Source organism: Eubalaena glacialis, chromosome 7, assembly GCF_028564815.1.
Source record: "Eubalaena glacialis isolate mEubGla1 chromosome 7, mEubGla1.1.hap2.+ XY, whole genome shotgun sequence".
Taxonomy (NCBI): Eukaryota; Metazoa; Chordata; class Mammalia; order Artiodactyla; family Balaenidae; genus Eubalaena; species Eubalaena glacialis.
In genome coordinates this window covers 109,072,983-109,099,239 of record NC_083722.1, presented here as the reverse complement: position 1 = coordinate 109,099,239, position 26,257 = coordinate 109,072,983, and the positions used below count along the sequence as shown (strand labels likewise).

The following is a 26,257-nucleotide window of genomic DNA, read 5'->3' as shown; positions in this document are numbered from 1 at the left end:
CTGTTGCTTTTTGCCCAGCTGCTCTGTCACTCTTTCTGCAGGTTCACATCCTTCCCAAGGGCACGGTTCAACCTGTTTTAAGTACCACCCTCTGCTTGAAGCCTTCGTTGTATCTTTTGGCAATTAGTGGTATCTCTGATGTCATCCGAATTTTCCCAGTAGCTTCTCCCTCCTTCTCTTATGGCTCCTAGAACTTTCTGCCGCCTTCCCTGTTGTAGAGCTGTGTGCCTGTTACTGGCTGTAGCTCCCCTACACCACAAACTCCTGGTGAGCAGGCGCTTCTCCCCCTCCTCCCGTGTCTGTCAGGAATCTGGCGTGTGCAGTACCGTGTGTGGATGTGAAGATGGGTGGGTGCTGGGTGGGCAAACAGATGGGTAGGTACTGGCTAGGAGGCTGGGTGTCAAACACTGGTCCCATTGTCCATGGTGTCACCTTGTCCAAGACGGATTGCCCCCGAGACCTCGGTGCTGTTCTTCTCCCCACCGTCTTCCTCCCCACTATTAAAATTCTTTAAAAAGAATTCTGGTTTTAAGAGTTAGTTGTATTTATCAAATGCAGTATTATGTTTCTTATTCTTAATTTAAAAATGCTGAGAATTGAATACTTGATATTTCTGCAAGAAAACAAGAATCTAAATCAAGTTGCCTTTTTCTCATGTTTGACGTTTTGCTTGATTTATTTATTTTCTTTTTAGACTCTGGCTCTCCATGAAAGGGAGGGTCCCTGTCCAGAACTTAGCACAGCACCTGGCACACAGCAGTGTCTCTATAAATGTGAACTGCACAAAAATGAACTGAGTTGTACTATGCTCAACAACCAAGGAACTCTTGGGGTCTCTGCAGCTTAGAGACCGTCCCCTGCATGTGCTACAAGGGAGTTTGAGCTGGGAGCAGAGTGGGGCTGATGTGCTGTGCCAGAATTCCTCACTGCTGTGGTCTTTTCCTCTTGGCCTTGAAAGCTGGGACTGGGCTCCCCCTTCCCTCTGTAGACGCTCTCTTGAGGGCTGAGTCAGACCTGGCTGCAGACAGCCCTCCACCCCGGGGCTCTGCAGCAGGCATTGCATGCAGAGCGCCATGTGGATGCCAAGCAGCTTGCCCGCCCTGACTGGGGATGTGCCTGGTCCACCCTGCCACCCCCAACCTCCCCGTTGATGAGGTCACAACCAGCCCCTCCCCATCAGGACAAAGTACCAGTCGGGTGGCTGGAAGGAACGCAGGTCTCTTGGGGTCCACACCTGTGCGTACCCAGAAAACTTTTCTAATGTCCTTTGATCCTCACAGCAACCCTGTGGGTTGGAAGGAAGGGATTCCCACCTGACAGATGGAGAAACTGAGGCTCAGGAAACAGAAGTGGCTTGTCCAGGGTCGCACAGCTAAGGGAGCTGGGATTTGAACCAGAGTCTCCTGACCCTTTTAGCTATAGCATGTCTCAACTCTTACTGTGCCTTTGAAAAAAAAAAAAACTATTAAAAATGCAGGTTTCTGGGACCTGCACCCTGAGATTCTGATCCACAGGGTATGGGGTGTGGCCAAGGGATCTGCATTTATAACAGACCCTCCCCCAGGTACCCCAGTGCACCTTAGAGAAACACTCCCCTAGTCATCTGACTTCTCCTTAACTAGCTGCACGAAGAAGTCGCCTCTCCCTCCGTCGGGTCCACTCCTGAGGGCAGGCAGGCTTGGGACCTGGCTGACACTCCTGTATTTATATAAAGGAAGGGACAGGGGAAGGGTCCCTTCGGGAGGGCCGGCCTGGACAGGTCGATATAGGTCGCAGTGCCTGAGCATCTTGCCTTTCCATCAGACAGACTTGGTTTAAAACTCTGGCTACACAGTTTCACAGCCGTGTGGTCTGAGGTTAGTGGTTTCATGTCTCTGTGCCTCAGAGCTGGTAGCCCTGCTGCATTGACTTGCTGAGGGAACTAAATGACAGTGTCTCTGAAGGGCTAGCACAGTGTTGTGCTTGAATACAAAATCTCCTAAATAGGCCACATGCCTGTCTCTGTGCCTTTGTTTGTGCTGTTTTTCCTTCCTGGAAAGTCCTTCCCTCATATGTCCTCTTAACTCTCCTCCTCCACCGTGTGGATTGGGGTGGACTGCAGGAAAGGTTTCATCCAGCTGCATTCTGAAGTCATCCTCAACTTGCCAGCCACATCAACCCATAACTTATTTTACTCTGGGAAGTTTGAATTAAAACTAACGAAGTTAGTCAGTTTGGGGCTGGAAAGGACTTTCAAGATGCGGACGCCCTGCTGCTCACTGGACGCTTCTGTTCTCAACAAGCTGGTGTTTGAGTACCTCCAGGATCAGGGTTCTTGTCCCCCACACAAGGCTGTGGCAACATTGCACTTTGATCTGTTGGTTCTCTTCCTGCTCTCAGAGGTTCGGGAAGTTTCTTGGAACCAGGGAGTCTGGGAACAAGTGATGCAGGTGGGATGAAGGTAGCAGGACTCCTGAGACTGGGATGTGAGAGGGTTTATCACAATGGGTTCCCAGACCCTGGAGTGGGGTTACAAGGTGGGCTTCGTATCAGAAACAGCATGGTCGAGGAAGGCCATGGAGCGGCGATCACCCAGCCTGCTCTTACAGACTGTACAGTAGGAACACTGCCTTGATGCGCTTTATGTTCAGATCCTGTGGAGCTGAATGAAGTTCCCCAGCGCCTCCCTGACTAGTGGCGGAATGAATCCAGAATCTGGAGAGAGGCTAAGACTGAAGTTGGCAGCCAGGTGGTCCAGCAGGTAGAGAGGAAGGATGAGGAGCTGAGGAGTTGGGCTGCTCGGAGGCTGAGTTTGGGGCTGGGATAGATACCGAGGACTATCTATCGAGAACTCAGCCCCCAGGCCCTGTGGTTTCTTTAGGTAAAGGCGACCGACTCTCTTTGGAAAACTCTTCCCTGGTCGATGGTACTTCCAGCTCATTTCACATAGGGCTTTTCACCTGAATCACTAACTAGGGGCAAACTCATCATTGAACCTGGGTGTGCAGTTTGACCTTCATGTGGAAGAATATGTTTCAACTGGCCTGGGAGCTGAGGGCCCCTCACAGAGGACTGAAAGAAGGATTCGTGAGGATGGGGCTGAGGGAGGAGGCACCGTGCCATGCCATCCTCAAGGGTTCTGTTTTCCAGCTCATTGCCTCTTTTCCGGCCCTTTCTTTCATCCCGAGCCAGAATGGCCTGTGTGACGGTGGTTTTCCCAGCCTTCCACTGTCGTCGTCTCTGTCCTGGGCGTGTGAGGGCGAGGCTGTGCCAGCTGGCGTCGTAGCACAAATCTCAGAACCCATATTTCAGAGCAGTTACACACACACACACACACACACACACACAGAGCAAGCTTAGCTGCATGGTTCATAAATACTTCCAGACACCAGGCCACAGGCCTCTAAAACTGCTCACACGGTACCCGGGGTCTATGGGGCTGTTTCAGTGTCGGGAACCACCACTGCCATCTGGGGAACAGGCGTTGTCATGCGTGGGGGAGACCTTTCTCAGCCTGGGCCAGGCACACATTCTAGTCTCCATTTCTCCTCTCTACTGTGGGACCCTGGGCAGGTCACTGGGCCTTTCTGGTCCTCATTTTCTCCTCTCTAAGTTGGAGGTGATGATGCCTACCTTACAGGTTTGTGGGGAGAGTCCACTGAGATGAAAGATGCAGAGGTGTTTGTAGACCGTAAAGTGCTATGTGGATCTTAGCTGGGCTGTGAGCGAGTCCTGTGCAGCCCATTTTTAGGCATAGGGTGTTAGGTTTAAGCCTCAGTCTTGTCATCCGTGACGTGGTATGGTAACACCCACTCAGAGGCCCGTCTTCGGGAGTCAGTGGGAGATCACGCAGGGTAGGTGCTCGGCCGGGTCCTGGTGTGCAGGAAGCTCTCGCTGTAGCCGTACCGTTAACTCTGCCCAGAAAGAGTTTTCAGAGTTTATCATCAAAGATGAGATTTGGGAACGATTTGCTTGGGAATGCCGGCTTCTGTCTTATACACCGAACACATGTCAGTTTGGTTTCCTGCCCACTGTCTCATTTGATCTCCCAGCAATCCAGGAGGTGGGCAGAGCAGGGATTTTTAATTTTTAGAGGTGAGGAAACGAAAGCGCAGTGGAGGGAAGTGGCTTTCCCTAGGGTCACAGAGTGAGTTTCTGGCAGAACAAGAGTCTCCTGACTCCCAGAATCACCCTTCTAACTTCGAACTGTGTTGAAGTTGGAAATCCAACCCCAAAATGCGTCCGTGGTGGGCTGTAGCCTGGAGACGTGGGTCTGCCCTGGATGCAATGTTCAGTAAACACTTAAAAACAGCAATAGTAACATAGCTACTACATCCCAGGCACTGTCTTGGGTGCTTTTTATATATATGTCAACTCACTAAATGCTCTCAAAAACTCAATGACATCGGTACTATTATTCTCCCCCATTTCACAGTTGAGAAAACTGAGGCACAGAAAACTTGCTTGAGGTTGCAAGGCTGGTAAGTGGCAGAGAACCAGGTTTTGGAAACCCAGATGGGCTGGCTCCAGAGTCTGTGCTCCTAACCAGCTTCCTCACTTCTAGGACTGAACACGTGGCAGTGAGGGTAGAAGGTGCTGGTGTAGAGATGAGCAAGGTGCCCCTGCATTGCCCTGCAGACTTGCTGTGCGGCCAGGGGCAACCCCCACCCCTAGCTTTCCTCTGCCCGCCTGTGGCAGGGGAGCATTGGACTGTCCAGCTCTAGCCATGGATGGCATTTCTCCGGGTCCCAGGGAAGGCCTGGGGTGTGGAGTGGCCAGCCAGAGCCCAGGGCCAGCCATTGTGTGCGGGGCTGGCAGGCCACCGGGCGTGGCCCCAGCACTGCCAGCCCCCCCCTCACCCCCCCCACCCCCCCACCCGCCAGAGGAAGTGCTGGTGTTTACAGGAAATGCAGGACAAGGCCTGGGAGGTGGGGGGAGGAGGAGTGGAAGATGTGTCTTGGCCTGGTGGTGGGGCTGAGGGCGGGTGCCCCTCTTCCCACCCAAAGGACGAGGCCTTTCGTTGCTGTTGAAGGGAAAGGTCCCACTTCCCAGGCAGTCCTGCCCCTCCCCTGCCTTTTTCCTCCAGGACGCCACACCCTGCAAGCCTCCAAATCCCAGGCCAGCCGACCCCTCCTCCCAAGGGAGGCTCCTGGGAGCGTGGAAAGAGCACTGAGCTGGGCGACAGGAGATCTGCCCCTAGTCCTTCTGCTCTGGACTCAGTCTCCCCACCTGTTAAATGGGTGACTTGCTGCAGCCCTAACAAAGGCACAGCAACACTCACTGCCCTGGTGCAGCCCACAGCCCAGCTGTGAGAGGAAGGAAGGGCAGGCCAGCCCCACTCAGCCCTGTGACCAGGAAGTGCAGGGTGGCCTCACTTATGCCACAGAAATGTGCCTGAGAAGTGTGTGTGAATTGAAATTTTGTGAAAATGGGCCCTGGGTTGATTATACTGGAAGCACGGATTATTATTATTATTATTATTTTTTTTTTTTTTTTTGTGGCTGCGTTGGGTCTTCGTTGCTGTGCACAGGCTTTCTCTGGTTGCGGCGAGCGGGGGCTACTCTTCGTTGCGGTGCGCGGGCTTCTCATTGCGGTGGCTTCTCTTGTTGCGGAGCATGGGCTCTAGGCGCGCGGGCTCTAGAGCACAGGCTCAGTAGTTGTGGTGCACGGGCTTAGTTGCTCCGCGGCAATGTGGGATCTTCCCGGACCAGGGATGGAACCTGTGTCCCCTGCGTTGGCAGACGGATTCTTAACCACTGTGCCACCAGGGAAGTCCCACACGGGTTATTTTTAAAAGCCTGAATAAGAATTGGAAAGGAGACTAGCATTCACTGAGTCCGTGGCAGGTTTCAGGCACTGTTTTTGTTGCTTTTACATCCCCGCTTTCACCCTTTGAGAGACAGGGGTTGTACTGGGGGCAGCAAGACCTGAATTGAAGTCTTGGGACTGCCTCTTGCTCACTGCGTCACCCTGAGCAAATCCCCCGGCATCTCAGAGCCTCAGTTTTCTCATCTGTGAAATGAGGATAATAGTTTATTGTTTCCCACACCTCCCTCTCGGGCCCACGGACTTGCCTGAGCCCACGCCTCGCCCTCCCCCCGCCCGGACCGGGGCGGCCTTCTCTGGTCTCCCTGCCCCCAGCGTGTCTCCTCCTGCCGCTCTTCCCAGGTGGCCAGGGTGAACTCTCCAGGGAGCACAACTGCTCGGGTCCTTCCCCTGGCTAGAACCTTCGCTGGCTCCCATCCCGGCCGGGATACACAGTCCAGGGGCATTTGAGAGCCCGCTGCCTGGCCAGCCCCTTGTCCCAGCCCTCCTCACCCCACAGCACACAGACCCCAACGTCTCTCCCTTCTGTGCCTTTGCGCAAACTTTCCCCGAGAGCTCTCCCCTAACGTTCTTTTTCCTGTCTGTCTCGTGTTCAACCTTCAGACTGTCTCAGGTCTCCCCTGGCCTGGAACCGCCCCCCCTACCCACACACACACACCCACCCACACGCACAGGTTTAGGGCCCCTCTCCTGTGCTCGTAGCCCTCACCACCCTTCTTGTCTGCCGCTTGTCCGTCTGTGTTCCCGCTGGGCTGTGGGTGCCTCAGGGGCAGAGAAGGGGTATCTCCTCCCTCTCTGTGTCCCCCGCTCTGGCGTGGGGTGGACGGTCAGCACGTGTGAGGTGTGTCAGGCGAGACAGTGCAGGCAGCAGGCGCTCCATTTGCAGGAAATTGCTGTATCTGTGCTTCGGGGCAGCTCTGACCGGGGGATGCCCCACATCCGTGTCTACTCACAGAAGCACACACGGATGCACGCACGGATCTGGCTGGAGGTGCTTCCCCTGGAGTCCGTTGAAACCAGCAGGTTAGTTGAGCACCTGCTGTGTGCAGAGTTCAGCCCTGGGGGCTGGTGAGGGAGAGGAAACCTGTGCAGAGCTAAGACCACAACCAGGTGAGGGGAGCCCCTGGGTACAGGGCCATGTAGAGGGGAGCAGGCCCTCTGCAGGGAGGTGTGGCCAAGCAGGGGCAGATTCTGAAGCTTATGTAATCTGGGGAGTCTCTTTAAGATGAAGAATGTACAACGAAGGATAGAAAATAATCTGCAGAGCCTTGAGAGGGACCCATGCAGGTGTGGGGCCTGAAGCTTAAGCCTCACTAGTTCATGGTAGACCTGCCTCAGTGGTCAGGGAAGGCTTCCTGGAGTAGGAGGTGAGGTCGGAGCTGGGTCTGGGGCAAATCCATCAGCCTGGAGACCCTGGGCGTCTCCCAGGCATCTGTTCTAGGCCGGCAGCCCTGCCCTCGAGAAACAGGGTGGATTCATAGGCTCTTACAGGCCTTTGGCAAAGGATGGCATTTCTTTGGAAATGTTTCTTCCCTGTTTGGGGGAAAGGAGGCTGGTGCAGTGGGCACTACCACAGATGAACCACGTGACAAGAGTATGTGAGATGTTGGATGTCTGGGTCCAGGCCTGTTGGCCCTTGCCTGTGTCACCTTCCCTTCTGGGTCTCAGCCTTGGGGTGTCCGTCTCTGTCTGGACCCCGTGTCCCCCATCCAGGCGTCGCACTTTGTTCCCACGTGACTCGCTTGTTCACGTGTCAGGAAGGCCCCACCTCCTACCCGCCTTGTGCCGACTGCACTGCGGACCCCCAGTGTGTCTGGGCACGTCTCGCACGTTTTCACGTCTGTCTCCCCAGCACAGAGGGGGCAGCAGTGAACCAGATGAGTGAACATGTCTCGTGAGTGGGCCAAGGTGCGGATCACCTGTTTGTGGTTCTGTGTGGGAGAAGCTGAGGGAGGGGCAGAGCAGAGTGGGCTTGGGCGAGTCCTTCAGCCTCGCAGAGCCTCTGTTTCCCCAGATGCAGGATGGGGACGGTAGTGGGGCTTGTCCCACTAAGTGGCTGAGAGGGTCACAAGGGATGATCGCTGAGGCATGTGCAGCTCCGTGCCTGACACACGTTAACTGCTCCTGCTGGTGGAAGCAGTGTAGGTGAGTGGTTACAAGGACAGGCTCTGAAGCCGAGGTCCCTGTGTTCAGATCAGATCCCAGCTCTGCACATATTGTGTCCCTGCTTATTTCTTCATCTATAAAATGGGCACCTTAATACCTACAGGATACAGTGATTGAGAAGAATTTGTCAAGAGCCTGTCACGTTGTCAGCATTCAAGATCACTGGCTTCTGCCTCTCCTGCTGTTGCTGCTGCTGTTGTTATTGGCTGGCTGTGTCCATGTGGCAGGGAAGGGTGGGAAAAGGGATTTGTTTGTTTTTCAGACCACCACGCACACAAGCCGCAAACGCCCTCTCTCATAACTCCTGGCAGCTTCAGATGTGGTGTGCCATTATAGAATTATAGTGCCCCCCATGAATCTCCAGCTGCTGGGGGTGCAGCCGTGGTTCCGCTGCCCTTCTCACCTCCCCTGTGCTCTGGCTTCTGAATCCTGGAGCAGAGATGACAGGAGAAGGATGTGTCCGAGTTTCCTCTTGCTTTGGGCTGTTGCTCAGGAGTGAGGGCTGTGGAGCCCATCTTACAGATGAGGAAACTGAATGCGTAGAATCCGTTGAACCTGTGGGTGAACCACATTCAACTCATGGGGGTGCCTCTCCCAACCCCCTCCTTCAGCCGTATTTGAAGCAATATAAAGTTACGGCCTAACTAGCAAAAAAGCTCCTCTATCCATTAAGACTCCACGCCACAGCATCCGCGGTGGTGGCAGTGCCCGGCAGTGCCATTTCCACCAGAGGTGTGAGCACCTGCTCTGCGCCAGGCTCCTGCCGGCTGTGCGGAAGTGGAGGGGGCCTCACTGACAGGCCGATGGAAGTCAGAAGAATAGCTGCATAGGACGGTCACTCAACACGTGCTCGTCACGTCCCTACTGTATGCCATTCATGGAATGCACGGAAATGCATAGCGAGCCCATGATTCCTGCCCTTAGAGAACTGGTGGCTGACAGGGGAGCTGATACAGGGACACAGATTTCTGCAGCCTCAACATGTAAGTGGTGACGGGAGCCCCATCCGGCTGGAGCTTTGGAAGAGGCACAGAGATGGGGAGGTACAAAGGTGTGTGAGGGTCAGGCAGGTGGTGGTTTGGCCGCATGTGACGGCTGACGGCAGCAGATATGTGGCGGGAATCACCGGGACAGAATTCCTCAGGTTTGCAGGGGACCCCTTTGGACACAGGCTCACAGAACATCATGGTGGAAGGGGCCTTCAGAAGTCCTCCAACTCCCTGATTTTACAGATGAGGAAACTGAGGCCCGGAGAGAGGAGAGGGCCCACACAGGGTCAACAGCAAGCTGGTGGCGGAGGTGGGATTAGAACCCAGCTCTGTAAGACCTCGAGGAGCTCAGGCTGATTAATTCGGCTCTGCCTCCAGCTCACACTGATTGTAGTAAATCCACCTGCCAGGCACTGTGCTAAGCAGTCCACCCGCCTCCTTCATACACACCGTCTTATAAACCCTGGGCGGGTAAGTGCTGTATCATCTCCATTTGACAGATGAGGAAACTGAGGCAGGTTAAGCAGCTGACCTTGGGTCGTTGGGCTGATGCGTGGAAGAGCTGGGTCCTGACCTCAGGAGGTGGAATTCTGACACTGTGCCCTTTCACGTTATCCTCTCCTGTGGCCGCAGAGAGGGCCACAGTGCTGGGGGCAGCGGTCAGAGCAGGGCCAGGCCCATATGCCAACAGCGTGGCTGCTGCTAAGGGCCAGAAGCTCAGGACTCGTCCTCTACTGTCCTCACTGGTGGCCCGAGTTGCATGAGGCAGATACTGTTACTGAAGCCGGGGTCAGAGAGACCATTACACTGGGGAGTCTGGGACCGTGGCTTCTGGTTTTTCTCTCGTATGTTACCTCTTTATATTAGTCTGTCATTTCATGAGGCTTCTGCAGATCTCCCAAAAGTATTAATTTTTTCTCCCTGGACCTCTGAACCTCAATTGATTTTCTGAAAAGAAAGCCTTCATAGTCACAGTTATGTTTCTCTCTGAAGAGGAAACACGGTAGTGTTTGTTTGGGGCGGGAGGAGGCTGAACGGTAATCAAGGAGAACAAAATTCCTTGATAATCCCTATAGAACCACTTCAGACCCACTAGGAAGGCTAAAATAACAAAGACAGACACTAGCAAGTGTTGATGAGGACATGGAGAAATGAGAACCCTCAGCACTGCCAGTGGCAATGCGTAATGGTGCGGCTGAACATGGTCTGGCAGTTCTTCGAAATGTTAAACGTAGAGTTACCACATGACCCAGCCGTTCCACACCTGGGTATACCAAGAGAAATGACGACGTATGTCCCCCGAACACTTCTACATGAATACTCCTAGGAGCACTGTTCATACAAGCCAAAAAGTGGAAACAGTCTAAGTGTCCGTCAAGAGATGGACGGATAAACAGAATGTGGCACAGCCGTGCAGTTATTTGGCCATTAAATGGAATGAAAGACTGACACCTGCTAGAACGCGGATGGACCTTGGAAACATCGTACTGAGTGAAAGAAGCCAGACACAAAAGGACAAACGGTGTATGATTCCATTAATATGAAATGTCTAGAATAGGCAAATCCGTAGAGATAGAAAGTAAATTAGTGGTTGCCAGGGGTTGGGGAGAGGGAGGAATGTGATTGATTGCTAAATGGTACATGGTTTCATTTTGGGGTGACGAAAATGTTGTAAATTAGTGGTGATGGTTGCACAACTCTGCGACTATACTAAAAAGCTCTGGATTGTACACTTTGAAAGGGTCAATTTTATGGTATATGAATTATATATCAGTAAAGCTGTTAAAATAAGAAAACAAGTCCCTGTAAAAGACCATTGAGGCTGTGCTTTAAGAAGAGGGGTGTGGATGTCACAGGACAGAGAGCAGGGATGCACTTCTGTTTTTACTTAGTGAAAAATGGAAATTGAATTTTTTAAAAAGCCTCTCCTTCAGTCATGTTTCTGGGAAGCATTACAAGCACTAGCCCTTGGCTGACCCTGGGTGTAGGATGCATTCCCTCCAAGAAGGAATGAAGCAGAGAGAAGACTCCAGGCAGCAGCTGCTCTCAGAGCCTGGCCCCCAGGCCATCGGAGGCATGCGGTCCGGTCTCAACACGCGGTCTCACGTCTGTGGGTGTCTTATTCTCCACCTCCATTTTACAGGTGTGGAGGCCCACCAGGAGGATCATGCAGTGGGTTAGCGGTGAATGTGGGACTCTCCCGTCTCTGACCCCCATCTTCGTGGGCAGTTTCCACTGTCTGAGATGGAAAGTTCCCAGTTACAGGGCGGGTGGTATCCAAGAAAATCTCATGTGCCTTTTGAAGAAGGGGGACCTGTGAGGGGTCAGTTTTGAGTGACAAGGATATATCAGGGCAGAAGATGCCACCTGGGGAAGGTCTGGAGGGACGTTCGAGTGACCTCTGAAGGTGCTGAGGGATGTGGGAGGAGACACAGGACAAGATGAAATGTCTGAGGATTTGGAAATCCCTGATTTTGCACCCAGCCCTCTGCTCCATCCACTTCCAAGCCCTTCCAGCTGCCCTGCTAAGTGATTAGGATAGTCATGTTCACCAAGTCCGTCCTCCTGTCTCCTCCATCTCAAACTTTCCAGCTCCCAGAGATCACAGCCCCGAGGCCCCCCTGCCCCTCCCGCCAAGCTGGCGCGCTCCAGGAAGGTCCCAGCCTATCTCAGAGGAGCCAGAGGACGTTACGTCTGCAATCTGGCCTCCTCCATGCATATGTCACTGCACCAGCAGGGGTGGAGCGAGGGGCCAGAGCACCCACTGAAAGGCTCCCAGTGAGGAAAGCGTTCCCTTTTTATGAGTTATGAGGCCATTTTGGCTGTGCTCAGGGTTATGGCTCCCAGTGAGTGTCACATGGGAAGGCGTTTAATGGGCAGAGCCGGACAGCCCTGGACCAGGTTACAAAGTTCTCGTCCCCCCATGTGGATGCACATGTCCTTTTATGACTCTAGGCTGCTGGAAAGGACTGTGCTCATTTGGAGGGTCGTTTAAGGTCACGAGCTCTGGGCAGCTGTAATTTATGTTCCCTTTAAAGCACAAGTCAACCCAGAGGGAGGGAGACTAGCTCTGTGAAGACTAGTCTGGGGGTTTAGAAGTTGGCCCCTCTGCAGGCTGGCTAGAAAGGACCTACTATGTTCTAGGCAATGGCTGCTTTTACTATCATGTTCTTATTAAAGCCCACAATGAACCTATACAGTCATCCCCACTTGACAGATAAGAAATAGAGATGGTGGGTGACTTGCCTAAGGTCACCCAGTGACTCTCCTTGATCTGATGACAAAGTTTTATACCACTTGGTCTCTAAACCTACAGTGCTGACCACGTGGCATTTTGTCTGTTTTCCCAGCATGTGTCATTACCCTTGATTTACAGATTAAAAAAAAACAAAACTGAGCCATGGAAAGTTGAAGTAACTTGCTTGAAGTGGTAGAGCTGGGATTCAAACCAAGTATTCTGACTTCTGAGCTCATCCTCTTAACTAATACTTTGCACTGTGCTTTCTTTGAGGCTAGGAGAGTGCTTTAGTCATCTTTGAGGCCTCCATGTGTTTGCACTTTGAAGTAGGTGCTAATTTGTGTTTGTTGAATGAGTGAGGGAGTGGATGGATGGAAGGAAGGATGATTGGGTAGCTGGATAGTTGAGTGGATGGATAGAAGGATGACCAGATAGGTACGTGGATAAATGGATGCAGTGATGGATGGCTCAGTAAATGGGTAATTGGATAGATGAATGAGTAGAGGGGTGGATGGAGAGGAGGGCGGTAGGGAGGAGTGGCTAAATGGGCGAGTGGATGAAAAAGTGTATAGGTGGGTGAGTGAGTAGATGGGTAGGTGTTTGGGTCAGAGGGCTTTCTCATATGTAATCTATTGGTGTGTTCAAAGAAGGTGTCTAGACACGCAGACGTAGAGAATGGACTTGAGGACACGGGGAGGGGGAAGGGTAAGCTGGGATGAAGTGAGAGAGTAGCATGGACATATATACACTACCAAATGTAAAATAGATAGCTAGTGGGAAGCAGCTGCATAGCACAGGGAGATCAGCTCAGTGCTTTGTGACCATAGGGAGGGTGGGAGGGTGGGAGGGAGACGCAAGAGGGAGGGGATATGGGGATATATGTATACATATAGCTGATTCACTTTGTTGTACAGCAGACACTAATTCACTTTGTTGTACAGCAGAAACTAACACACCATTGTAAAGCAATTATACTCCAATAAAGTTGTTAAAAAAGAAAAAAAGAAGGTGTCTAGAGACAACACCTCACCTAGTTATGATTATAATGGGCATTTTGACTGGAGAGGCCGTAGAACAGACAATATGTGTTTGTTCACCACTGTATTACCAGTACCTACAGTACAGAGTCTGAATGACCAAAAAGCAAGCAGATAGGAACCAGATAGCTGAAAATACAGACCTTGCAGCCTTCCTTAGGGCATGCTGTGTAGAGGACCCACCTCAGAGGTTTATGTTGACGGACTGGGGCGATGGATGGGCTATGTGAGGGTTCCCAGTCTGTCCTCCAAGGGAGGAAGTGGTTACTCACCCAGGATACGAGTTCTCCAGGGCCTGTCAGAGCATTTGGGCAGAAGTTACTAAGAAAACATTTGGAGGTGTTTATCTTCCCTTGTATTTGAAGATCAGCCTGGTAGCAAATATCAGGGGTCTATAGAGGCAGTTCTGTTTTTGATTTGCTTATTTAACAAATGACTTCGGTCCAATAGTTCAAATGTTAAAAACGAGCTGACATTAGACGACAGTCGGTCAATAATGGAGCAGCCGTGCACAGCCAGGCCAAGCTGGTAGGGAGGAGAGCTCACATTTATTGAGTTATTAAGTGTTGGGAACTGTTCTTAGTGTCTTGCATTATTTAATTCATTGAATCCTCCCAGCAGCTCAGGGAATTGGGCACTGCTGAGGCTTAGGGAGGTTAAACATGGCCATTAAGTGGCCGAGCCAGGGTTTAAACCCAGGCGGTCCCACCCAAGAGTGAGCTCTAATCGCTGCCCTCTGCTGCCTCTCAGAAAGGAAGTAAAATAAGAGCACAGACAACAAAAGCAAAGCTCCTTTTGCCCTTGCAACCTGAGACCCAACCCCACACATCAGTGCACCGAGGGAACCCGACTGGACCTCTGTTTTCATGTCTCTAAAGTGGGATCGAGTGTAGGCAGAGGCATCTTCAGAAGCGATGCGTGTTGGTCCAGATTTGCCACATGACCTTGAGCCAGCCTCTCCGCCTCTCTGGAGGTTTGGTGTCTATGAGCTCTCTCCCCAGTGTCACCCATGGCTCTGCTCTGAGGAATCCATCCCTTGCCTGGTTTGAGGCAGAGCCCCCGGATGCCTGGTGGAGTCTGATGCTGGGCAGACTTCATGGCAGCATCAGGGCCCAAGGATGCCCACCTTCCCCAGCCCTAGGTTGAGTGGAGCCTTGCCTGACAGGCTGGGCTGTTGGGGCCAAATCCCAACAGCACTGGAATATCCCTGAACAATTTGAGCAAGAGGGTGACAGGATCAGATTGGATTTGAGAGGGTCCCTCTGGCCGCTGGGTGAACAGATCGGAGGGCAGTCGGGGGGAATGGGAGCCAATAGGAAGCAAGTGTTACAGACGTCCAGGCAAGAGATGGCTTAGACTACAAGGCTGTCATAGAGATGCCAGCGGAGTTGGGGAAGATTTGAAGGTGAATTTGGGAGAGGTTTAATGTTCAAGCAGCGGCTGGCTGTGCAGAAGATGCTCGGGTTTCCAGCTTGCTGCCTGGGAGGATGGAGACACCCTTTACCCGGCGGGAGACTTGGCTGGGAATCCTTTCCTCCTTCACAGCACGTTCTAGGAAAGGCCTGCTGTATACCTGCTTTTCCTTGATAAGGAGGAGGAGTGGTCTCGGGGCACAGTTAACTGCTCCATCCCTCACCATTACTGGCCATCCTTCACTGGGCCTAATGGGCTCCTGCTGGGGCCTAATGTGGCCATTCCTCCTGGAGGGAGAGCAGGGCTCTGCTCCCTGTCTGAGGACACGCACAGCTCTGGAGGGAGGGGAGCTGGGCTCAGTGAGACTGTCCACGCCGTCACTTTCTTGAGCATGGTTCTGAGCTCCTTCAGCAGGTGCGGCGTTCCTGACCTTTGGGCCAGGGGACAGCTCCTTAGACGAGGGAACTGGTGGCCCCAGCAGGAGGGGAGGCTCTCGCATGCCTTTGTACACCTCCGTGGTATATGGCTTGTTGCAAAGTACTTGTTTGCTCTCATAGTTTGAAAGAAAAGAACAAAGTAAATCTTGAAAAAGAGGAAGAAAGAGGAGTGGCCAGAAGGGTGTGCAGTTGGATGGCAGAGAGGGTTGTGGCTCAGCTTGGATGAGGGCTGTGCCTTTGCAGACAAGTGCACAGCTCCAAGCCCTCACCACTCTCACACACACACACACACACACTCACTCACACTGTCACACACTCACACACACTAACACACGCACACTCTCACACTGTCACACACACACTCACACTAACACACACGCACACACACTCTCACTGTCACACACTCACACACACACTCACACTGTCACACACTCACACACACTCTCACACTGTCACACACTCACACACACTAACACACTCACACACTCACACACACACGCACACACGCAGCAAGAGCCCAGGCAGGAACAGGCTGCTGATCTTTCTAGCCTCTTCGCCAATGTGTGGACCAGGGGACGCCCGTCCTGCTCCAGGCAGACCCTTGTTTCCTGGGTTCCAGGTGTTCTGGAGAGAGGTGTCCATGGTCTGGCTCCTATGATAGTCAGGAAGGAGCTCCAAGAAGGGCCTCTACTTGCACTGCAACCTAAGGCTCAGTTTCTCCTCTCCTGATGTACCCACCCCGGCCATGCTTCCCCCTGCCTGAACCAGACCTGAGGCAAGGGCCCTGCACCTGCCCACCGAAGGCCTGGGCTAGAGTTGGCAGGGCCACTCCAGAGGATGGAGGTTCCCTCCTCGCTGCCCCTCCTCCATCTGTCCATCCATCCATCCATCCATCCATCCTTCATTCCCAGAGGGCAGGAATCAGTATTTGATAAGAATTTAATAAGACAAGATACCTGAATTTTTAGCATGAAGAGAAGTTTTGTGAGAAGTTGTCTGGGACCACATTGCCAAAGGCAGGAGGGAGCCATTGAAGGTTCTTGAGTAGGAGGGGGACGTGGCCCAATTTCTGTTGTAGAATGATCAATCCCTCTGCTGTGTGGAGAGGGAGGCTGGGCGCAGGGAGCAGAGCAAGGAGGTTGTTGTGATGCGGCCAGAGCATCCTCTGTGAGGAAGGTTTAGAAGGCAGGGAAAGGAGGGTTATTCTGCTCCAGGTCGGCTTATGTCACATGCCAGGCTCTTTGCTGCCTCGGTGCCTTTGCACATGCTGCTTCCTGCCTGGAACACTTCCCCTCCTATCGCAAGGCTCCTTCTCCTCCTTCTGGTCTCAGCCTCAGAGATGCCTTCCCTGACCTATCTAAACAGCCCCCCTCCTTGTTACTCTCTATGAGAGCACATCCTTCTCCTTCACGTGTCACAATTTATGATCATATATTAGCTTTTCCCTTTTTGAGGACAGGGACCATATCTGTTTTATTCACCGGTGTTTTACCCACTGCCTAGCTCTGTGCCGGGCATAAAGCAGGCAATCAATAAATACTTACTGAATGAATGTATTATTTAATCACTTAATGACAATGCCTACATAATAGTCATAGTTATATAGATATGAGAGTATCACACCTGAATAAGCTTTCTACATATTGATCCTCACAGCATCTGCCAAGAAAATGAGAATAGGAATCATTATTCCAGAGTAGCCTAGGTGGAAACTGATACCCTGAGCTGTGTCTTGTCCATGATCTGGCTGGCGGCAGGGCTCGGGCAAGGGGCTAGAATGCACATCCCAGACTCTGTCTGCCACGTCATTGCATCCCTTCTTCAGGCCCAGAGGACACGGCCACCTGGAGGACTGACCCTGCTGCCCAACCAGGCCAGTCCAGACTGCCAGACTGATCAGAGTGAACATCTCTTGCCCTCATAGTAATTATTTGTACCTTCCTTCAGCATCACAGCCTACCTCGTGTCTAAGGGAGACAAGTCTGTCTTGAACAGCATGTGTAAAGGTACTGAGGCAGCAAAGAGCTTGGAATGTTCAAGGAACTAGTAGGAGAACAGACTGGCTGGAGTGAGGGCAGGAAGGAGGTCCGTGCCTCGTCCTATTCACTTCTGGGTCCTCATGGAAGCACAGAGCACTCATTAACGGCTCATGGCATTAGTAGGGTGCCTGGCCTGTTCGCTTGTTGGACAGGGAGCTCTAACCCTCTCTCTCCTCTGCTCTGACCCCAGCGCCTACACAGAGCCCTATAAGGTCTGTCCCATCTCGGCGGTGGCCCCCAAGGAGGACCTCACGTCGGATGAAGAGCGGGGAAGCTCGGAGGAGGAGGACAGTGCTCCGGGAGACCCCAGCCTCACCCACAAGGTAGGGCTCCCCACCCCAGGCAGGGGGCCGGCGGGATGTGGGCGTCAGAGGTGTGAAGGCGGAGAGAGGGTCCACTCCTGCCCTTCTCCATGCGGAGGGAGCTGTTTTCAAACAGCTGACCCCAAGCTGGATGCAGAGGCTGAGTCACAGGGCGGCTGGGGCTGCGGCCTGAAGACACATGGCAGGCACGGGGGCGCTGATGCTGCAGGGGTGACTGCTGACATCCTCCTGGGTCCCAGGAAGCCTGGGGATGAAGTGGAATAGAGCCGCCTGATTTGAATCCAGACAGGGCTGGATTCCAATGACCTTGGTCCCCTGGGCAGCCTCAGTTACCTCATCTGTGAAGTGGGAATCGTGAGGGTAAGATGAGTTAAGGGTTATAAGCAAGTTTCGTGGAGTGAAAACTTCAGAATGAGAGCTGGTGTCCCCGTTGCCTGCAGTGCTGCTGAGGGGGGCAGAGCTGAGAGAAGGGCTGTTACTTCTCTGGAGGCGGATGTCGAGTTGGGGCCCAAGTCACAGTGGAGGCCCAGACCTTCGCACTGGGTGTCGGGCATTGGGTGTGGGGTGGTTACCTCTGCTCGGCCGATCTTGTCCTTCCATGCCCCTTCCAGAAGGCACGGGCTGTCTCCCGTGTTTCCCGTTTGCAGAAACTGTCAGAGCGGAAGAACTTGCCCAGGGCCACATGGCTGTTACTAGTGTCACCCAGGAGACATCACAAGGTGCTGGGGGCCAGGAATTTAGACCAGGGGGACACCCCAGCTGCATGGAAGGTTGAGACCAGCGTGAAGTTCTCCCCCTCCCCCATCCCGCGGGCCCGCTCCCTTATGCCATCTGCCAAGGAGGGGCCGGGGCGGCAGAGGAAGTGCCCTCGGGCCCCTGTTCCTGTCTGTCTCCCACTCTGGGCATCTTCCCCTCCCAGCCTAGGTGAGGCGGGCCCCTCTGATTACAGACTCTTCCTGTGGGAGCACTTGGTACAGGTGCCTGGCCCCTACCAAGCATTTTATAAATGGGCGTGTCTTTGATTTTGTTTCGTACATTCGATTTCTTTTAAAAATTCACTCTCCTGTCTGCCCATGTACCCAGTGCTGTGGGAGTGGTGAAGGGGGCTTTCCCACCGGCTCGTCCGCACCCCCTTCCCCTTCCCTCTCTAGACAGCGAGCTGTCTGCTGGGCACTCCGAGCTTCCTCGTCTGCTCTTTCACTCCTTACAACCACTTTGAAGCCGATACCATTGTCTTGTTTTGCAGTCGAGGACACAGAAGTTCAGAGAGGTTAAGTAACTTGCCCAAGGCCACACTGCTAGTGGTTGAAGGGGTTGGACTTGAAAACAGGTCTGACTCCAAACCCAGTCTTGTTTGTTTGTTTTTCCGCTGCAGTCCCGGTGGCCTCCTCTTATCTCTCCACTTCTTCCCCTCACCCAAGAAGAGGCTATTGGCTCCTGGAGTGGGGAGAGGGTGACAAGGGAGGCAAGCTTTGAGTGAGTGGTGCCCATTTAGAGATGATTTTGGCTTTTCTGGGCATCCCTGGGGTCATGGAGCCTGGGAGCAGAAAGACATAGCTGTCATCGGGGATTTGGTCCTTTCTCTGAAGCTGGGAGCTGGGGCTGGATCCCAGGCCCAGAAGAGTTGAAGGGCTGAGAGGGCAGTGGGGCCCATGTGCAACTTTCTGTACCTCGTGATGATTTCCCACCAGTCACTGAGTTCTCTGTTAAACCTTCCTCTGGGACCACCTGCATCTCCCCCTCCAGCTGTGTTACCACTGGCTGGTCACTTCCCACCCTGAGAAGGACGGTCCTGTCATCCTGAGAGCACAGAGGGAGAAGTGTGGGTCCAGACTCCCCACGGCAGGTCAGTCCGCTCGGGAGCCTAGCCTCTTCAGCTGCCAAGCAGACTGACTGCCACCCCCCACCCCCTGCCATGCTCTCTTCCTCCTTATGAGGCCTTCATGATGTAGCAGAGGTAAAATGGCCTTTAGAAATCAGATTCTCATTGCCCGAGGCGTGCTCTGCTAGATGATCCTCATAACGTATGAAGTCATCACGGGTGAGGGTTAAATGCCCTGGGACACTCATTCCTGGTCCTTGTGCCCTTATGGAGGTATGCAGTTTTGTGTCTATCCTTCCAGAACTTTTTCCTTGTATTCACCTACATACATCATCATTATGCGTGGGAAATGGATGGTATTGTTTGTGGAGTTGTGATTTTTTTTTTTTCCGTAAACCACATCAAACTATAAGAAACAGGGGTGGAGGGGTAACTTGGTTGGGTTCATTCACTAGTATCTTAGAGGTCTTCCCACATTGGTACAGGGATTTCTAACTTAATTTTTTCCTGCCGTATAGTATTCCAGTGTCTGGATGTGCTGTCATTTATTTTGCCCTCCCACTGCTGAGGGACATTTACAATGTCTCTTTTTTTTTGCTCAGTGGACAGCACTGCAGGGCACCTGTTCATACCCCTCCTTACACACACGTTTTTGCGGAGGGTGGATCCCAGGAGGGGGTGGATCCGAGAGCACTTGCAGTTTCAATCAGTCTTCATACCTGCTGCTAAATCCCCTGCCCCAGTCTGTTACAGACACTCCCTGGCAGCCCTCAGGGTGGAAGGGCTCCCAGATCACTGGGAGCTTTCCAGACTGAGCAATCTTTCCTGGCTCCTTTTTGCTGCAGACGGTTTGGTGGGGCAGGGGTGGGGAGGAGGAGCATTTACTCCTTATTCTTTTGTCTTCAATTCTCTCTGAAAATTCTGTTTCTCTAAAAGGCAGACCTCGCCTCCGTCTTGTCCTGGGGGAAGTGGGATCCAGATAACCATCTCCAACCGTCTCAAAGGGGCAGACCTGGACCAAGTGTGCGTGATCATAGAATTGCCTCCCCGGGCCCTTGGGAGGCGTGTTTGGGGGTGTGGTGGTGAGCCCCACCCTTCTTACAGTGTGATATGGTTTATGTAACAATAAATAAAAAGTGGTGAGCCCCACCCTTCCCAGATGTTTTGGGGTGACCGAGTCAGGAGGGGAGAGGATTTTGGAGCAGGACAGGATACTGAGCCCAGCTGGTCCACCCACCTGTCTGACCTCTCTCTCTCCCACTCACAGACGTACAAAGGGTGTGGGTTGAAGGAAAGAGGGGGCAAAAAAGAATCAAGAGGGACCTAAAAATAGATCTAGCAATGAAAGGAGACATTCAAAGGCGGGCTGGCGAGTTGCCCCTCCCCGACAATGCGCCTGGTTTTCAGGCTAATGGGGACTTTTCAGGCGAGATACCAGCTCCCCTGAGACCAGCCCAGGAGTTGGCGGCCCCTCCCGGCTACCTCCTCCCTGGCCGGGCTCCCGCTGTCACCATGGACGTTGTTTCCTGGCCGGGTCCACCCCTGAGCCCAGCCCTGTCCCCTGGAGCAGACCCATCCTGCCTTCATGCCCTCCCTGGTCCCCGCCCACTCAGGACGTCCCCTCCCTGGCTGCACCCACGGTCCCAGCGGCCTGGCCCGGGCCTCCTTGCTGACCTCATGCCCCTAACCTTGCACCTGTGGCCTTGCCTGACCATCTGCCGGGGTTAAAGGATCTGCGTGGGGAATTCCCTGGCGGTCCACTGGTTAGGACTCTGTGCTTTCACTGCCGAGGGTGAAGGTTCGGTCCCTGGTCAGGGAACTAAGATTCCACAAGCTGCGTGGCGCAGCCAAAAACCAAACCAAACCAAAAAAAAGGATCCACTTGAACCCTGGTCATTTCCACTGGGCGAGTCCCCAGCCTGTGTTAAATGTCACACTGCGCCTTCTCCATGCTGGAGACCCTGAACCCCCGTTCCGGCTGCGCGTTGGCTCCACTGCAGACACGCACTCCTCCGGGCCCCGGGGAGGCCATTCCAAACCTGCTGCAGCTTCCTCTCCTGCAGCCTGTTCTCCTTCCCAGAAAACACTCTCCTGTTGATGTGAACTCCCTCCCGTCGATGTGAACTCCCTCCCATCTGCACCTCTTCTCTCTGTGCCCTCACCCAGTTTCACCCGTTGCTCCTCTTCTTCAACAGAATTTTATTTATTTACTGAGTACTTACTGAGCACCTACTATGTGCCAGGCACCCTTCTAAGGGCTGAAGATACAGCAGCCACAAGTCAGACCAGGTGTCTGCTGGCTTTGCTAGAGTCTACATTCTAGAAGGGGATGAACAATCATCCAGAAAACTCCCAAGGTGGGTTTAGGTGGTGAAAGTGCTATAAACAACGAACAAACAAAACAAACCACTGTGGCGGAGGACAGAGCACTGGGGGTGAGGAGAGGGAGGAAACTTAGACAGGGAGGCTGGAGAAGGCTGTTGGGTTTTTTTTTTTATTAATTTTATTTATTTATTTATTTATTTTTGGCTCTGTTGGGTCTTCGTTTCTGTGCGAGGGCTTTCTCTAGTTGCGGCGAGCGGGAGCCACTCTTCATCGCAGTGCGCGGGCCTCTCACTGTCGCGGCCTCTCTTGTTGCAGAGCACAGGCTCCAGACGCGCAGGCTCAGTAGTTGTGGCTCACGGGCCTAGTTGCTCCGCGGCATGTGGGATCTTCCCAGACCAGGGCTCGAACCCACGTCCCCCGCATTGGCAGGCAGACTCTCAACCACTGCGCCACCAGGGAAGCCCTTTTTTTTCCATTTTTAAAAATTTCGTGAATATACACGTAACATAAAATCTTCCATCTTGACCATTTTTAAGTATACAGTTCAGTGGCCTTAAGAACATTCACGTTGGGACTTCCCTGGTAGCACAATGGTTAAGAATCTGCCTGCCAATGCAGGGGATGTGGGTTCGATCCCTGGTCCAGGAAGATCTCACATGCCATGGAGCAACTAAGCCCATGTCCCACAACTACTGAGCCCGCGTGCCACAACTGCTGAAGCCCTTGCGCCTAGAGCCCCTGCTCCGCAACAAGAGAAGCCACCGCAATGAGAAACCCGCGCACCACAAAGAAGAGTAGCCCCCGCTTGCCGCAACTAGAGAAAGCCCGCGCGCAGCAACGAAGACCCAACAGATCCAAATAAATAAATTGAAAAAAAAACGAGAGAGAGAGAACAGTAAACTTACATTAAAAAAAAGAAAAACAAAACATTCATCTTATTGTGCAACCATCCTCACCACCCATCTCCAGAACCTTTTCATCTTCCCAGACTGAAGCTCAGTATCCCTTAGACAGCAGCTCCCCACTACAGTCCTCCCGGCACCCACCGTTCTGCTCCCTGCTTCTGTGATTTTGACTGCTCTCACATGCGTGGAATCATACAGTATTTGTCTTTTTGTGTCTGGCTTATTTCACTTAGCAGAACGTCCTCAAGGTTCATCCATGTTGTCCCACGTGTCAGGATTTCCTTCCTTTTTAAAGCTGAATAATATTCCATTATGTGTGCGTATCACATATTTTTTTTAATATACAGTTTTATTCCCAGTCTCTACCCTTTCCCAAATGATGTTAGTTCTATATCCACCAGGATTCTTTTTTTTTTTTTAATAATCATTTATTTATTTATTTATTTTTGGCTGTGTTGGGTCTTCGTTTCTGTGCGAGGGCTCTCTCCAGTTGCGGCGAGCGGGGGCCACTCTTCATCGCGGTGCGCAGGCCTCTCACCATCGTGGCCTCTCTTGTTGCGGAGCACAGGCTCCAGACGCGCAGGCTCAGTAATTGTGGCTCACGGGCCCAGTTGCTCCGCGGCATGTGGGATCCTCCCAGACCAGGGCTCGAACCCATGTCCCCTGCATCGGCAGGCAGATTCTCAACCACTGCGCCACCAGGGAAGCCCCGTATCACATGTTGTTTGTCAGTTCATCCATCGATGGATGCTTGGGTTGCCTCCACTTTTCCACTATTATGAATCAGGCTGCTGTGAACATGCGTGTACAGATATCTCTTTAAGACATTGCTTTCAATTCTTTTGTATATGGACCCAGTAGTAGAATTGATAGATCATATAGTCATTCTATTTTTGATTTGGGGGGGAACTGCCATACCATTTTACAGCTGCCCCATTTGACTTTCCCTCCAGAGATGCAGGCGGGTTCCAGTTTCCCAGAGAAGGCCTTTGTGATCAGGAGGCACCCTTCGAGCAGGGAGCTGAACGTTGTGAGGGAGGAGGAAACGGGAAGGTCTAGGGACAGAGCATTCCGGGCCGGGGGCAGCAGCGCAAAGGCGGGGCGGGAGGTGGGAGTGAGCCTATACAGCCAAGGTCAGCGTGGGGGGAGCAGAGGAGAAGGGGGTGGGCTCGACGGGTTCTGCAGGACTTGGCTCCGCCCACAGGCATGCTCCTCCCTGCTCTCCTGCCCCCCTTGCTGCAGTCATTCGCCCTGCACACTGTCCACCTCAGATCCCAAGCCTCCGCTCTGGTGGTCTCCCCGCCCTGGGAGCTGCCTCGGCTTCTCTGGCTCCGTTCTCTCCTTGTCCTCTCCCTACTCCCCTGACCATCCTCTCTGCCCACGCCTCCATGTGAGGCGTTGACGTCCCAGGGCCTGGGTTCCTCCAGCCCCGCTGTCCTCCTGTGTCCTCTGCTCAGGCAGCCCCTTCCGGGCCAGCGGCCAGCCCTCCTCAGGTGTGTTCCCGGAGCTGACCTTCTGCCCCACCCCTCCCTGCGACCCCGCACTCCATCTGCCAACTGCTTTTTGGGGCCCTTCTTGGAAGCCCTGCAGACACCTCAAACTCGACACATCCCAAGCTGAACTCGCCGTTTTCCCATGCCCCCCACCACCCGCCCGCCTGCTGCCCGCCTGCTTCTCCACTTGAGTTTGCTATTCTGGCGGTTGGCACCAGATTTGAAAGATTTTAAATCCCTGGCATTTCATCTTCTGTTGCCATGTCTTAATTATGGATCAAATGAAATTCAGCCTCGAAGGCTACAGAACGAGTCAGTCTGTTCTGTAAACCCACCCCAGGGCCTTTGCACTTGCACTTGCTTCCACTCTAGATACTCTTCCTGCCCTTTGCACTGCTGGCTGCAGGTCTCAGATGAGATGTCACCTCCTCAGAGAGGCCTCCCCTGCTCACCCTGCTCATTCCTGTCATTTCCTTCCTCATGCTTATCTCAAGCTGTGATTATGTTCTTTATTTTTCTGCTTACTTGCATATTGTTTGCCTTCCCCTCTCAGAGTAGCTCCAGGAAGGCAGAGACCATGATTGTCCTATTCACAGTTACGTCCCTGCTGCCTGGCACATAAAATAGTATTGAGTAAATATTCTCCAAAAAACGAGTAAGTAAGTGAATGCATTAGACTTAGTTCCTGCGTTTAAGTGAGGAAAACAAACTTCGATGAATGACAGTTTAATAAACAAAAACACTCGTTTGGTCCTGTACAATTTACAGTGCACAGCGAGGGACGGAGTCGGGAGCCAAGCCTGCCTCTCACCGGCCCCACAGCAACCATGCAGAGGGCACAGCAATTCAGCAGGGTAACGCAGAGACATTTTCAGGCAGTGTTGAGCGGAGGAGGATGAGGGTGCAGACTCTCAGAACCCAAAGGGGAAGGGAGAGAACAGGAGCTCAGAGGTCCGGGAGGCATCCTGGGTACCCGCCTGTCTCACACCCCTTGTTCAGGGCCCTGGAGGGCTTGCAGGCTGTCAGGAGCCAAGAAGCTGGGGATGGGGGGCCGTTGGGATCCCCTGGTCCTGTGAGAGCTTATTCTGTGGCTGGTTTTCCTCTCTGCCAAGTCTCAGACGTGCCCCTTTGACCAGTTTAGAATTCGGGCCACAGGGTCACACTCGCCCTCACCTTCTCCTTCCCAACTTCGTGACAGTCGCTCTCTGTGCCTGGTCTACAGCCCTGCTGCTCAGAGTTGGACATGTGGACCAGCAGCACCCCAGGCCCCCCTACATTTGTCCAATCAGGATCTGCATGTTTACAGGATCTCCCCGCCGGTGGCTCGTATGCTCACTCAGGTTTGAACTCTGGTCTGTATGTCAGCCATCCAGTCTGTATGGAGCACCCACAGTGCCCCCAGCTCTCCGAGGTGCGGGAAAAGAAGCTGGTGGGATGCCTGACCGTGGGGACTTACAGTCAGGCTGGAGAATGAGAAAGCTCCTTATGTGATAATCTCTAAACTTTACATTTTATGCACTTTTATGAGGGTTACGTCTCACAGTTTTTTACAAAACAAAGGCTGCTCGTGAGATGGAACAATTATGGGGCAGCCATGGCGGCCTCAGCTTTGAGAGCTAAACCCTGAGCAGTGTGACTATCCCAAGTCTTAAAAGTCAGGACAATCAGGGAGGTTTCCAGGAGGAGGTGAGGCATAAGTGCTCTGGGAAGGAGAGTAGGACGTGGCTAAGTAGAAAGGAGAGAGAGGGTACATAGGAGGCCAAAGCAGACAGCACGAAGGCATGGAGCCCAGTCACTGACTGGCTTCTTGACTTGTGGCTGGTCCTTTCCCGAACTGAAGTGAGATGCTGAGGACAGGAAGGCTGTGTCTCGTACGAGCCGTGTGCCGGCCTTTTCAGTGAGAGCTGGCCCGGCCACAGTTACCCCCACACTCTTAGGCTCCCAGAAGGTGAGAGAGCTGACAGAGGCATTTAGAGGTCACTTCGTTTTATTTTTTTATTGTGGTAAGAACACTTAACATGAAATCTACCCTCTCAATGTCCATCGAGGGATGGATGGATAAACAAAGTGTGGTCTCCACATACAATGGAATGTTATTCAGCCTTTAAAAGGAAGGAAATCCTGTCACGTGGTACAACATGGACAAACCTGGAGGACATGGTGCTCAGTGAAGCAAGGGAGTCACAGAAGGACAAATACTGCGTGATGCCACTTACAGGAGAGATCTAAGACAGTCAGAGTCATAGGAGCAGAGAGTAGCATGGT

General features: G+C 52.9%; 1 protein-coding gene across 1 annotated transcript in view; it reads left to right on the top strand.

The window, feature by feature from the left end:
• Window positions 1-26,257, top strand: part of FGD5 (FYVE, RhoGEF and PH domain containing 5) — a 115,046-nt gene that overhangs the window by 31,562 nt on the left and 57,227 nt on the right. Inside the window, exon 3 of the mRNA XM_061197318.1 lies at window positions 17,315-17,447. Coding sequence (XP_061053301.1) covers window positions 17,315-17,447 — 133 coding nt within the window. The remainder of the gene's footprint in view (window positions 1-17,314; window positions 17,448-26,257) is intronic.